The sequence below is a fragment of the Limulus polyphemus genome, unplaced genomic scaffold (assembly GCF_000517525.1).
Source record: "Limulus polyphemus unplaced genomic scaffold, Limulus_polyphemus-2.1.2 Scaffold1188, whole genome shotgun sequence".
In the NCBI taxonomy this organism is placed as follows: domain Eukaryota; kingdom Metazoa; phylum Arthropoda; class Merostomata; order Xiphosura; family Limulidae; genus Limulus; species Limulus polyphemus.
The window spans coordinates 141,672-157,482 of NW_013666798.1; the positions used below are offsets into that span (position 1 = coordinate 141,672).

At 32.9% G+C, this 15,811-nt stretch overlaps 1 protein-coding gene across 1 annotated transcript in view; it reads left to right on the forward strand.

The window, feature by feature from the left end:
* The window catches only part of LOC106462512 (5'-AMP-activated protein kinase subunit gamma-like), a 151,177-nt gene that overhangs the window by 39,445 nt on the left and 95,921 nt on the right, over nt 1-15,811 (forward strand). The window contains exons 3-4 of the mRNA XM_013922445.2: nt 10,417-10,941; nt 11,316-11,349. Coding sequence (XP_013777899.1) covers nt 10,417-10,941; nt 11,316-11,349 — 559 coding nt within the window. The remainder of the gene's footprint in view (nt 1-10,416; nt 10,942-11,315; nt 11,350-15,811) is intronic.

Sequence of the window (15,811 nt, forward strand, 5' to 3'; positions counted from 1 at the left end):
AGCTTATCTTCTGTAAGTGTTGTTCACTATGAGTTCCAGCTTATCTTCTGTAAGTGTTGTTCACTATGAGTTCCAGCTTATCTTCTGTTAGTGTTGTTCACTATGGGTACCAGCTTATCTTCTGTTAGTGTTGTTCACTATGGGTTCCAGCTTAACTTCTGTTAGTGTTGTTCACTATGGGTTCCTGCTTAACTTCTGTTAGTGTTGTTCTCTATGGGTTTCTGCTTAACTTCTGTTAGTGTTGTTCACTATGGGTTCCAGCTTAACTTCTGTTAGTGTTGTTCACTATGGGTTCCTGCTTAACTTCTGTTAGTGTTGTTCTCTATGGGTTTCTGCTTAACTTCTGTTAGTGTTGTTACGGATCCATATGATTCATCTGCAGATTGTTTTCGTATTCTCTTGTGCTTTCCTTCTGCTTTGTAGGGTAAAGTTGCAGTGATTATAGTTCTTTTATATTGCCAAAAATTATCAAGTTGAGAATTCTCGGCCTGTCCAGTCTTTGAAGTCTCAGAAGTTAACAATATCAAATCCAAATTATCGAAATTCGCTAATCGCTATATTTAGTAGTGATTATTCTGCATGAGAGTGTGTGTGTGTATATATATACACACACACACACACACACACACACACACACACACACACACACACACACATACACACATACATACATACATACATATATATGGTTAAAAACTTCAAAATTGGTCAAGAAAAGAACCATCTTCGTTGACAGATCTCACAGTAAAAATTAATTGATCTTTTTGCGGCACATCTGGAGTATAGACTACATCAAACGAAAAATACTTGCATCATCCCTACATAATAGCACAGGAAAGAAATAACATTTATCAATATATATGCAAATTTCATCCCAACTATCTTGTTTGCATTGTTTTTGAAGGATTGATATTAGCCGTCCCTACATTTATTTCATTTTTTGAAAAGTTTTTTATTTATTTGTGTGTGTATGCGTGTGCACGAAGATACATGCATTGTTATAGCCCGTAGCATTTGACCACTATTAGATGTCTGATTTTCATAACAATCAATTTGGGTGTAGTGGGGGTTCACTAACATTGCTTTGGAATTGCTTTGCTCTAGCTATAAAGCTGTTGATGACATTATAGAATGATTGAGAAATTAGTTTATTGGTTATGATTAATGTTTATTGACTAATGAATCTCTTGGTGCCTGTAAGTAAGTCTGATAACGTGAACTTGTAACTCAGAATGAAGTCGTTAGTGTTAACCATCTGTTTACTCTGTTGATTTGTTTGAAAACAGTGTCAACTGATTATTTGGTCTGTTGAGGACGTAAACTTGCAACTGACAAATTAAATTACTGAATACATGTAGCGTTAGCTTAATATTGAATCTCGTAATATTCACTGATAAGTTAAAATTTTTAGTAGCGTTTACGGTCTATTGCCTGTTGATTATGTTAGTGGTATTATATTGTAGTTGAGAGAAGTTTGTTAGAGACAATAAGTATTAAATAACCAAGTAACACATACCGTTGACAGTTTGTTATTGGTGACGGTTAATTGTAAATGCATGGTGTTAAGGGTAAGCTCTAACTGTCCGTTGAATTTGTTGATGATTAACTTTATAGTGTTTGTTTAATAACCCGAAGTTGTGATTAAGATATAAATTTGTTGTGAACTGTCATATTTGTGGTAGTTAATGAAGGTGGGAATGATGACATTGAATAACGAAAAATGATACCTTAGTTGTTGCTGTTATATTTAAAATGTTCCCTAGTAGCACCAAATGCACTGTCTTTTCGTATTTCTACACAAGTGAATAAAATAAAATACTTTAGAAAAAATGATACCATGTGTTCAGTCGATAGTTCTGTCTGAAATGCTCAGCTTGTTTTCACAACTTGCCATTATTGGAATTGGAACTCTTCCAGTAAGCCGTCGAACTTTATCTTGGACGCCTAGATTGTGGTTCTGAAGACGCCTGCATCAGGTTTTGGCTGAAACATGCCCTTTGGTTCGGCGGTAAGACTTGTTTTGTTCAGATTTTTCTTTCTTTTGATGGGAAGTATTTTTACCTATGAAGTTCTTAATACTACGAAGTGTGTTAAAACGAAATTAACTATTTACAGACTAATAAAGATTTCATGGTCGTATATAACTCTTTACCTGATACGTCGTTTTTACCATTCTTAATGGTACCGTTTTAAATGCATTAACTGTAGTGCATGTGATTTTTAATTTTGTCTAAATTGATTTCGCACAATTCTTTTCCCCGTGTCATTGGAGTCTATATTAAAGAATCCTTACAGTGTATCCAAATTCATAAATCCCATACTAATTTTGCACTTAACATTCAATACATTTATTTTCATATTCTAGTCATTTTCAAAACCTAGATGAAACGAAACTTTTAATGCTCATCGAACAATAGCGAGAAAAGCTTAAGAATCGATTTTCTCGGTACTCGTTGACAGAAAGTAAGTTTGTTAACCTCACGGAATCTACCCTGGTAAACAACAATAAAGATTGTGTTTGTAAAAGGAAAGGATAGATTATGGTACCGTATCGATTTTTTTCTAACCAAGATTCACAAGCTTCATGTTGAAGATCAAGAACTTTGAATATAGTACCAGATTGAAGTGATTTAAGTGTACCTTCAGCGTTTTTGTAAGATCTGCCTTTTCTTATCGTTAGGTAGGTGACTTGTTTGTTACTAAATGAAAATAAGATTTATTGATGTGTATTAGTGCCCCCCCCCCCAAGTGACACAGCGGTATGTCTGCGGACTTACAAAGCTAGAAACCGGGTTTCGATACCCGTGGTGGGCAGGATACAGATAGCACATCGTCTAGCTTTGTGCTTAACTTCAAACAAACAATATGTATTAAAATAAAATGCACATTTTATTGTAAATTGCTCTACATAATTTATTTGTTCATATTTAAGTGTCATGTGTAAAAAAATGACGACAGTGTGTGTGGTGGGGGGGGGAGTCAAGTATACGTTGTTTTAATTATGAACATGATATATTAATGTTAATTTACATACAGAATAATGGCCATATATTAATAAACTTGATTCCAACTAAGATAAATGGCTTTAGTTACAGTGGCGATAAGTATTTTGTACTTAATAACCTAACGCTGGTCAGAAGTAAGGTTTATTTTAGTTTGTGTTGATTAGCAAATTATATCAATGTGTGTGTGTATTTTGTACGTATGTATAGGGGAGATTATCAGAAAGGTAACAGAAATATGGATAAGAAACTTAGGCGTTTGTATAGACAAGTATAGGATGCGTATCTACACAAGAAATGTTTAGAAATTCATGTATCTGAAGAAACGCATGGGTGCGTGAAATGTACAGAAGTGGAACAGGACACCTACCCACCCAGTCTTCCAGTGGAGCCATCAAAAGTAAGGATGACCAGCTACTTTTGAAATTGAAGATGGTATAGAAGTGAGTGGAGTACGTGAAAGAATTGTTAAAGGATGCTCTGGAAGAGGAACCAGCCCTAGAAGTGGTAGAGCAAATTATTAATAAGAGGTACAGGAAACCATTAGAAGTCTGAGAAATGAAAATGCTTGCACATAAACGAGATTCCATCAGAATGTTTAAAGGAAATGGTCATTTAAAGGATGGAATATTTTAATGCAATTTGTGAGTAGAAGTGGGCTTGGAATGTCAACAAAACTAATATGGTGGTAATTTCACGATCTGAGGAAGCTCCCAGAATATGCATTTAATTAGAAGATGAGCTGGAACAAGTAACAGTACTTGTTTAGGAGCGAATATCTATTATAATAATACTCAGTTTTTTCCTGTCCTGAAAATGCACACGGACTTTATTTCAATGGACGTAAACAAAAGGCGGATGTGAATATACTTTCGTAGACATTATGTACAACAACGTATCAAAGTTTTTTAAAAGGTCTAACATTAGGTCTTAGAATAACATTATTAGTTAACTTATTGATAGTATTAAGTACGGTAAAGTTTAGCCATAACTAAACTAAAGGAAAACAAGAGGGAATTCTCGATAGTCGCGGCTGTAATTAGATCTAAAAATTTGTATTTGAAAAAACTCGGAGCCATTCTATGAACCGCTATGCAGCGGCTAAAAACATACACATGTTACAGTGTTAATTTATCTCTCTATCGGATATAGGCCGTACATAGTAAAGGCTTAACTCATGTTAGGCATAAAACAAGTGGACTTGTAGATTTCGGTATCTGTGAATAGAATTCTTTTGTATTATTCTAGAAATTTAATTTTTCTCTCAGACAGACACACATGGCCATCATTGTCGATAAGCCTTTGATAGTTTTTAGCGTCTGTGTGAATATTACTGCTCGAATGACATAGCGTTATGAAGAACTTTGATTTATTGGAATTAAATACAGTTATAAGCAGAGCTAGTTCTTGTTCGTATTTGTTCCTATGACAGTTTGGTACAGTCACTTCCTGCTCTTGAACAGTTGCTGCTGATAGGAAGGCCAGGCTGAAAATATTAAAAAAAAGCATTAGACGCATTTATCCATCAAAGAATTTATATACTAGTACGTTTGTGTTTTATGAGAAACGTATGATTTGTTTGGAAGAGAAATTCCTTCTTGTCGAGATCCAAGTCTTATGTTATTGTGATTTAAATTTTCCTTTTCGGTATAAGTGTTCAATTTCTTTCTTTCACGTTATACGCTTAGTTTGAGAGATGGGGAAAAAAATGCCGATGCAATGATATAATTACGTAAATATAACACATTTCTTACATGTTAATAGTTTTTTTGTTTTCCATTTTCATAAATTTGGTCTCCACAACATTCGTAAAGGGGTTTATTTTAAAACAATAATCACCAGAGTGCGTTGTCGGAGAAATATGACAAGAATATCAAATTTTCTTATTGTCTAAAACACACTATAAAAAATTTCAAAATCTTGTGTACAATATTCAACGTATAATCCAGCTTACAAAGGTACCACGTAGAAAATCGATTACTTTGGTAAAATATTCATTGGTGATCATAAGTAGCAGATAATATATTATAATGAGCAACTTTTGTTCCCTCAAATTCTAAGCTTACACTTTCGAATGTTTAAAGCTTCCAAATAATTAAGCTCTATATTTCAAGCACGCCTTGTTCTCTACTTAGTTGTTTTTTTATATATATAGTTTATATGAACTTTATTCATACATGGTCCTTTAATATGCTACCACCTTTTGGAAGCGTTCAAACCTTTTAAATCGTTATAGGTTTGCTCAAATTGATCCATGGCACTCTTACAGATGTATTCAAAGGAGATGTGGTAATGGTAGTTCTCAGTAATTCAATTGTTTAAAACCTTTTCTTGAAACCACCTTAAAAAACATTGTTGTATTGAACATATTCTTAATGTCTGATAATTAATATATTTAAGTTTTCGTCTGTTTGAAGTTCCTATTGTTAAGCTGTTACTACCAAGCGCAGGTCAAGCTATTTTTTTTAATGTAGAGTTTAAACGTTAGTTATGTAAAAGCAATCTAAACTTCTGAAAAAGTTTAGGGGAGGGATATTTTATTTTTACTTGTGGAATTGTTTTAAAAATACTGAGAAACTTGGCTAATATTCAAAAACGAAATTCATCTACAATGAGTTTTGAATACTTGCCTTCTTTCCTGAATTACTCTAATACTGTGATTTATAAAAATTTCAGTTTTAGTACATTGTCAATGATTACTCGTATCTTTTAGGAAACGTCATCGTGTTACCTGTAATCTAGCTTTGAATTTTTGCTTTAGCATTTAGTGCATTGTCAATGATTACTCGTATCTTTTAGGAAACGTCATCGTGCTACCTGTAATCTAGCTTTGAATTTTTGCTTTAGCATTTAGTGCATTGTCAATGATTACTCGTATCTTTTAGGAAGCGTCATCGTGTTACCTGTAATCTAGCTTTGAATTTTTGCTTTAGCATTTAGTACATTGTCAATGATTACTCATATCTTTTAGGAAGTGTCATCGTGTTACCTGTAATCTGGCTTTGAATTTTTGCTTTAGCATTTAGTACATTGTCAATGATTACTCATATCTTTTAGGAAGTGTCATCGTGTTACCTGTAATCTAGCTTTGAATTTTTACTTTAGCATTTAATTTAAAAGTTATGAAGAATACAAAGAATTTAGAAACTTTTTCTTAATCAAATATGACTTACTAGGTCACTCTAATAAAGTGTAAAATTTACAAACAATTCGTTAAGTTCTTGATGATTAGACCCATTATATTTCCTATCGATAGTTATGATCCTTAGTTGTGTTTGTACTTTTTTGTTCACCCATTTGTTAAAAATAAGTCAGTTTATGAAGAAAAGAGACTTAAGTTTAAAAATTGTATCGGTTTCCTCATGAATTAAATAATTCACCAGTGTTGACGCTACAAGAAATACGGTATCCTGTAATATTATTATCAACTAAGTTGTATAATAATGAGTTGCACTAAAACTGCAAAACAGTATTGATAAATTTCGTGTGTATTTATACATAACGTACTATTTCGTTCCCTATTTTTTAAAAAAAAGTTAAAACAACAAGTCACCTAATATGTAAGCTATTCTTTTGTGGCTCATCCATTTTTTTTTTTTTAAGTGAGTTAAAATATTCAAATATACAGGGCTGACGCAGAATGAGCGTTATATGACGTGTGAGATTCATACATTCTAGTCTTGCCAGTTAATAAAGGGTATATTACAAAAAAAAAATCTATGTAAGACAAGTTTGATAACACACCCAAAACAAATTTCAAGAAAACAAACTGGACTAGAAAAAAACTCCTACGGGCACTAAGTTACAAACATCTTTCCTCAAAAGACTCAAGGTTCATTACAACACGCTTTTGTCCTAAGTTGCCCCCAACTCCCGCTGATTCAACGGTAATTCTGAGGACTTGTAACGCGAAAAATCTGGCTTCGATACTCGCGGTGATCACAGTGCAGATAGCCCATTGCATAGCTTTGTGCTTAATAACAACCAGTTCTCAGTTTGTGACATCACTTAATTAAACCAGTCGAAAATGAATTCATTATAATATCTTACTCATTCAAAACAGCACGCTAGAAAACTAATAAGCAGTCAGTGGACCAGGAACGCCCCCCAGAACTCTGATTTTCGGTCCGTATAACATTTTCATTAAAAATTGTTTGAAGACAACTTGGTGGAGAGGTCTTGTTTGTAGTCAGAGATATATAAGACAACTTAGTGGAGAGGTCTTGCTTGTAGTCAGAGATATATAAGACAACTTAGTGGAGAGGTCTTGCTTGTAGTCAGAGATATATAAGACAACTTAGTGGAGAGGTCTTGCTTGTAGTCAGAGATATATACAAGACAACTTGGTGAGATGTCTTGCTTGTACTCGGAGATATATAAGACAACGTAGTGGAGAGATCATGCTTGTAATCAGAGATATATATAAGACAACTTAGTGGAGAGATCATGCTTGTAGTCAGAGATATATATATATATATATATATAAAACAACTTAGTGAAGAGATCATGCTTGTAGTCAGAGATATATAAGACAACTTAGTGGAGAGGTCTTGCTTGTAGTCAGAAATATATAAGACAACTTAGTGGAGAGGTCTTGCTTGTAGTCAGAGATATACAAGACAACTTAGTGGAGAGATCTTGCTTGTCGTCAGAGATATATAAGCTAGCTATTGTTGCAGTTGCATTTTCTTCTTGAAGTGTAATTTGTTGTTGGTTATTAATTAAAACTGTCTTTCCTCATACCACCAAGCCACTTTCCTCAGCTCATGGTCACTAATTAAACTGTCCTTGACAAATAAATAAATGTAGACCAGTGCTTTAAGATTACGCTCATGGATAAAATGAATTAAAAAGAAAACAGTATCCCGAATTCATATGACAACTTCTGCTTTAAAAAAAAAGACATTAATTGTTCAGACTTGTTTTATTTGTACATCTCAGATATGATCTGTATTGATCTAAAAGTCAAGAAAACTCGCAATTGTACAATTTTAAGTAAAATATTTATAAATTTCATTAGCTTCTATCATTTATCTTTTAGTGATAAAAATGGCCTATTGACTCTTGGTCTTCGAGATTGTTAAAAGTAGTTTTGAATTATTTGAAATGTCATTAGGAAAAGTAATTTTTTTTTTTATATCTGTTATAGCGTATACAGGATATTCCACTAAACAAATAAATATTTTTTTCTATGTTATAATCATGTTTAGAGCGGTAAAATCAATATAACTTGAAAAAGTTGTGTGGTAACCTAAAATTGCAATTTTCTGTGTGTCGGGAGGGTAATTCTAAAATATCGGACGATAAGAATTGATGATTACGAAAACCAGTCATTGTCCAAAATATAATTTCATTTATATAATGTTTTTGATTATCCGCATATATACTTATTGCACTAGAACTACAAGTTATCTTAGCCCACCATTGTTTTTTTATCTAGTTCCTAGTTGTAAAATAATTTACTTGAGGTATATATCCATGTACAACAAAATAAATATTTTCCTCTACAGTTTTTGATGACAAAATACCCATTATATATTCAACAGGTTTTATGTTTATACAAAGACATGCATGTTTTAATTTCAGGATAATCTTCAAAAATGGTTCATTTTACTTGATTATAATGTCTTGTCATGTCCACGAGACATCCACGTTCTTTATACTCATCCTTAGTTTACTTTACTGTAACATGCTACCTTCTCTGATAGCAAGTCAAAACCTAAAGGAATGGTCCTCGTGAAATCGTGCTGTATTATTGACGTCACAAAGCCTGAAAATAATCTTTTCCCTTACGAAAAGAGACATTAAGTTCTCAAGTTCCAGATCGCCGGGATTCAGTAAATTAATCTGGTATTCAAGCTACTCAGATTATATTGCATGTTTGCATTCTTATCAACGTAGGTGAGGACGCGTTATTACTACAAGGGAATGGGAAATAATCTAATTACGTATACATCACATGTTGTGTTTGTACAACTCTGCGTAAAATATGAAATCAGTAACGTGACAACCACAACTGATATAAAGTCGTAGTGGAACAGAATGCATCAAAACTACATTTTGACATTATTTGACGTTGCGTAGGTAGTGTGATGCCACCAAAAAATGATCGCTTTTCGGAAGAGAATGATATACCAACATTTTCCGACCCAAATTATTCACACAGAGATCATTCAGTCTTCAGAATGGGGAGGGGGATTAATAGGATATTCTGTGTATTTTATGGCACTGGAAAACAAAAGAATGTGGATCAGTACCATCCTGAAAGAGACTTGCAATAGGTCGTACACCCAGACTGATTAGTGCAGCGTTTTATGACAGGTGATAATTCACGAACACAAAGATCAATAGCAAAAGCCGTCCACGTGTCTCAGGCAACATAGTCAAAAAGGATCTCCGTCTGGAAAAGCAGCATAAGTCACGTGTATAAAAGTTGTTCCCACGACATATCAGTTCAACTACTGTTTAGCTCAAGCAGCTGGAGAATGAAGTGGATATTCATGCTATACCAGAAGAAGACATTTTGTTCAAGTCGGCGGACGCAGTGTCTGTGGATTTCTGTGATATCGGAATGTTGAAACAGGCGTTGAGAAATCGTCTTCTTCGTACACTCGGTGCTTTAAGGAAAGTAAGAAGGAAGGAGTGCTATAGACATTACAGCCTTACGACGGAGCGTAATACACTGGAAAATGTGCTACGAGCTATTGTCAAAACGTAGTCATTAGATGGAAGAGGTGGCGACATGTTCTGTATTGACGCAGTGAGACTCCAAAAACGTTTTAATATAACTTACTCAGCCTTTGTATATACACACAATTTACGTGTGCACAAGAAGAGATACTGGAACGTCGAATGTGTTTAAAAAAGTTAATGTACACAAAGTAAAGCTGAATTAAATGTTGTGTAAATATCACGTAATTTTATGAATAGCTACAACTCTATTAGTTAACATGCATGTAATAACCAAATATGGGTTTGTATTTTGTAATCTATTTCATCTAACTATATTAAATGCAAAAATGTTCGTTAACATCAAGAACGTTCGTATCCTGTTCGTAATGTGAATAGTTCATTTAATAATTTTCCTGCGATAAACATTAAAGGTAGAAAGGGAAACGTGTGTGGATTTTCTTACAATATTTTAATTAAATTAATATATTCATATTGGCGTCATTACTTAGTCTTGCCATACGAAATTTTAATTTATTTGCCATATTCGAGATACAAGTTAATTTAGACTACAGAAATTTCAAAGTTAAAACTTCGTGTCCGAAACAAGACTAGAAAACTGAAAAAATAATTGTAAAAAATGCTATATTTGATATGGTATACAGCTAAAGTATTTTGCATATATTTCGTGAAAGTCCAGACTTTCTATCTTGAATTTAAAATCATTTATCTTTACATTTTACAGGACAATCAGTCTCTCGTTGTTCCCAAAATTTTAACAGTGGATTTTGACAAGATGTCGCTCTCAGCTGAAGGGGACTCTAACACCAGAAACCGTATGCGTTCTCTCTCTGGTGGCACTTCAAAGATGTCTAACACCAGCCGATCAAGAAGAATTTCTGGTGATGATGTTACTGCAGGGGGTGGTCCTTCTAGGAAGACAAACATTTTTGATTCATTTCGACCACGTTCTAAATCCGACAGCAAAAGAAATAGACCGACTTTTATATCTACCTTAAGAACATCTGTCCAACATACACTCTCTTCCCCGACTTCTGGTGGCAGTGGAGGAAACTCTCCGAAGTCTCCAGTTCATTCTCTACCTCCAATTTACTGCAGCCCCAGTATGTTCAACCCTTCCAACCAAGCAGATTCCTCAGATTTTAAGCGACCAAGATCGGGGTCCGAAAGTAAGTCTGGACCCGTGTCGAAGATGATGGGAATGATTCGAAATCGATCTCATTCAGTTTCAGCAGAAACTGCAGCAAAAGTAGGTTGGAGACATATCTAGTTATTGTTAGTATATTATGAATATAAATATCAAAGGTATAAGCAATTACACAAGTGTAATGCATTGTAATCAGTTTGCGAACTTGAGTAACTTAATACTTTTATTTTAGAAAATTAGCTATTCATTAAACACCGTACCATCGAAACAGTATAAATTGTAAATAACAAATTACCCCCTGAAAATGTGTACTTTCTGTAGAAATATTAATGGTCAATATCATATTTGTTTTAGTTATTTCACCTTAAATTGCTCAGATTTTTGACAGTTATTTCACCAAAGGTCTAACAAGCATTTCTATGTTTACTGAATCATTTGTTCTACGTTTGAACTTTGATTAATTTCATTTCTTACAGAGATTTGGATCAAGCTTCGGAGCTCAGTCGGCAGGTATCGTGAGCTATTTTTATTTCTCGAAAAGTAAATTCATTTAGAGTTTATATCATTAATTACACTAATAATTTATTAGATAATCCCTATTCTTTCTTGAAGACAACTGTAACCATTTAATATGAGTTGTTATTCAAGACAAAGTGTTTGAAGTTGGTCCTTTTGACTCCGTGTCATTAAACCAGTAAGAACCATTTCGGAGTAATGTAAAATGCAGGCCACTCCAAAGGGGCCTCCAACATTTATGCCACTTGCACGCATTTAGTTCTTGAAAAATGTAATTGGACTTTTATATCGTTACTTAACGTAGTTTTTGAACTTATCATAATGTGAAAAATGAGATTTCTTATTTTCTTACCCAAATATTTTTATTTAGATATTTTTTCGATGGTTTTTGTAATCATCCTAATTAATTCCATAAAAATAATTTGTATTTTTATTTCTTCAGAAAGCGGAAATCGTAACATGGATTTAAACTGTGAACATATTCGGAGTAAAGTTTAAGATAAGACTATGATAATGGGCATCAACTTCTCAAGAACTTTTTTTTTTTGGGGGGGGGGTGCTTTAACTTCATCCATATCATAAATTACCAAATTAATAAGTCTTGTCTAATTAAGAACGGGTCAATACACTTATAATTCACACCATAACTTGTTATGCATATCGTAAATGCGAAATTAACATATTCAAATGAAGAGGCCATTCGGTTATTCGAGCCACCATTAAAAATAACATCAAAGAGAGCAACATCCAAAAAAAGCGTCAATGCTGTAAGAAAGTTTATGCAGGAGAAACTGGAATACGTGTAGACGCTAGTTTCTGAACATAAACATTAAATATGGAAACAGACATTTTTTCTTAATGTGAGAAATTCTGGCCATCAAATCGACAGGAAATAAACCACAATTTTATACAAAACGAGTAACTTTTAAAAAGTTACTTAACCAAAAGCCTGGAATTTCAACATCCCCCAAGGTCACTTTAAGCTTAACAGCTTCCAGTCTTGTGTCCTTAAAGTCTTATGGGAATTTGGGGTTCCATGATCACGTAGGCATGCATTGTTGACCAGTCTTCCTGCCAGAAGACAACGTGAAACTGAAGAGGGTGCACGAATGTGTTGAAACTAGTTTCTCTGCTATCATGACTTCTGACAGTTTGTTGCATTTACTGTAGTTTTTCACTAACCGTGCGACAATTCAGCAGCTATTAGATCAGTAGTATACTACATGCACATATTGCATATAAAGCCCCCTTGCTACCGCTAACTTAGCCGTTTGTTATTGTGATAATGTTGGTTGTTGATTATAGCTTCGCACGCTAACAGTGTTTTAGGTAGTGCTTTAATGGTACTTTTGGTGCTTAATTTCTATTAGAGATCATTTGCGTCATTTTTGGTCACCAGAAAAATCTAGGCAAGGATTGTTAATTTTCCTCAACACAACCTTATAAGGCCAATACTATTCATAAAAACGTTTCCATCAATACAGATGATATATTAACCAGATGTAATATGCAAGAAAACCACGAAAAGAAAATTAAAAGCTGTCAATGAGAAAAGAAGCAAATGTTATCTTGTATATTTATAATTAATATAGATGCTTAAAAAATTAATTATATTAATCCATAGTATTTGGAAAATTGTACTAGAAAAGGGACAAAAATAACATCGGAAGGATACCTACTAACTTTTGATGCAAATTACCGAATAATTTGGTTTACAAATGTATCTGTGTTTTAAGAGGAATTCTTTATAATTAATGCCGGTGATTAGAAATCAAAGTAATATAATGTGTTTTGTTAATTGTTTTCACGGTAATTATCAAACGTTCGAAGAATAATCTTGACATTTTAATAAGTTATCTTGAAGATGTTATATTTCTGGTCAAAAGGTGAGAGACAAATAACGACAACAACAACAACAAAGTTGCAGTATTACAAGTAAATCGGAAGTAGAAGGAAGTATTGAAACCACAATGAATTTGCTAAGAGAAGATGAATGTGGTTTATTTTGGATGTTTTAAAAGGCATTATCCACCAAATGTGTGAATACGTTTGGAAATGTATCCAAAATTATTTATTTTTGAAAATACGTCTGGAAATGTGTAGTGTAGAGCATAACATATCTGCTGTTTAATTGGTGTAGATTTGTTTAGTTTGTGTCATTCAGAACTTTTCGTTTTGTAGTTGCCACAAACTGTTAACAATGATGACATGTGAAGTATACATATGTCTATAAGAGCGGAAGCCACTAAACAAATTAGTAAGAGTGATAAAATGGTCATATGTAAACTATAGGTGTGTAAGTAAGTGTGCGTGCCATTACACAAATTAATTATAATCATTTTGTGAATAAAAAAAAATCGTAATACAAACTGTTAATGTATTTTAATATGGTAGAGCAAATCTAATTATAATTAATGATTAATTCCTCCACATACAAATTAATTTTAAAAGGTGCATTCAAATTTCGCACGATCGATTATATAACCGATAAAAAAGTGAATTTAATTTAATCAATTGTTAAAAAACTACGCTATCAAGCAAATGTTCACAGTTAAAAACCATCTATATTTTCAAATATTTTTCCCTTCTCGGTGGTTTTGGTAAATTTTAAGGTTCGAACCCAGTAGTCGAATAGAGATCAGCTTTGAACTAAAACGAATGTCTGTTTAGCTGAAGCTTTGAAATCTCAAACCAATTTTTTGTTTGCATTTTCAAGCTTCGTCTAAAGTTGACTATATGTCTTATAACACTGTATCGTCATTCATTTGTATTCCAGGTTAAGTCATTGGTCATAAGAAGCCTTGTTTTCTTAATAAGATTATTTTATGACAAGGCAAAAACCACTATCAATGAAGTCTTGTTTCGAACACTATCTTGTTGCATGATTTAAAGACAAATTATACGAGACTTCATATTGCACAAAGTAGATGATGGCAGACATAGATAGGCCTACGTTGCTTAAATGATGTGTGATATTTATTATTCTTTAGCGATGCTTTTATTTTCTTTCGATGTTGTTACAATGATTCATTAATTTATATAGTTTGTAATTTTCACTTTTATCTTGACACTAACCTGTGAGAAGGAAGTGTTACTGCTTTTAGGTAATCAGTTACTGAACTTAAATACATGGGAATAAATATTCTCCATTCTTCGGAATAACGCTGGAATTCGTTTTCTGTTTATGGAAATTAGGTTTTTACAAGTCATAATTGAGGTATATTTATTGTTATTTTTATCGTTGAGATAATCTTGCTATTGGATTAACGTAAGTTTTTCTCACGCATATTAAAAACTTTCTTCAAAATGCCTTGACAAAAAAAAAGTTATATAAGCTTTAGGAAAAAGGATCAACCAGCGAAAATCTATCCAAACCATTAAACCTAAAACCGGATAAGTTACAAAACGTTAAAGCTTCCTGTGAAAACTTAAATAGCAGCGAATGACATACTCTTTGTGTTTTTATAATTTTAAACTCACCGGGTTTTTTCCTTTCCTCCATCTTTAAATCTTTAGGAATGTGCTAACTTTACTTGCAACTTTTGTATTCCCCAGTGATGCAAGTAGATTCATTTCACTTAACGCTGTATCGTATAATCGATTGGACTTACAGATGCTAATTCTTTCAGTTAAGATTTTATCGTGTCATTAACCTGTTGCTTCTTCCAAAGAGAACCTTGTTGCTCCAGGCTCCTCTTACATCTTTTTCTATGTCTTCTCTTTGTCTCGAGTTCACGAGCAACCAAATAACTGTAAACGGATTTATCGCATTCTTAATTCTTTGGGTCAGTAGTCGATTTCACTGTCTTAAATTGTAGTTGCGTTTAAATTGTAAATTTCTTAAGTCTTGTTTTATTGTTCATAATTAGACTTGATTAACTGGTGTGTTTTCTGTTAATTCTCTAGCAATTAAAATATTGTACATAGAAAACATAAGCATTTTCAGTTTGAGATACTTGAAGTCTTATTTTTAATATGATACATTAAATCATTACAATTTAATGTAATAATTAACTTTAAAGTAATCCACTCAAATTGACAGTATCAATTATAATACAGATTAAAAGCATTAAAACGACAAAAATTATCGGAATTAACTACTTGACAGTTCTTTATTTTGAGTTACACAAGCAAGTTTCAATTAAAAATGTTCATTTTGTTTTCCTCGATAGTAGTGTTGCTTTGAGTACGTGAATGAAATAAGATTTCTGTTTATTATTTACTTGTATATGAGGTTATTGGTGTAAATTTGTACTTGTTTAAATCGTGTTTTTATTTATTATAAAAAAAATATTTTTGTGGGGTGTTTACTTATACAATTCGGTAAAACAGTACTACTTATGCTTATATTTTCCCTTACTCCCACAGCTACCTTTTTTTTTTATGTCAATAATAACCTCCCGCTAGTAAAGTTATTGTATGGTAGGTTTAATTCTGCATGAATGACGTCATTATT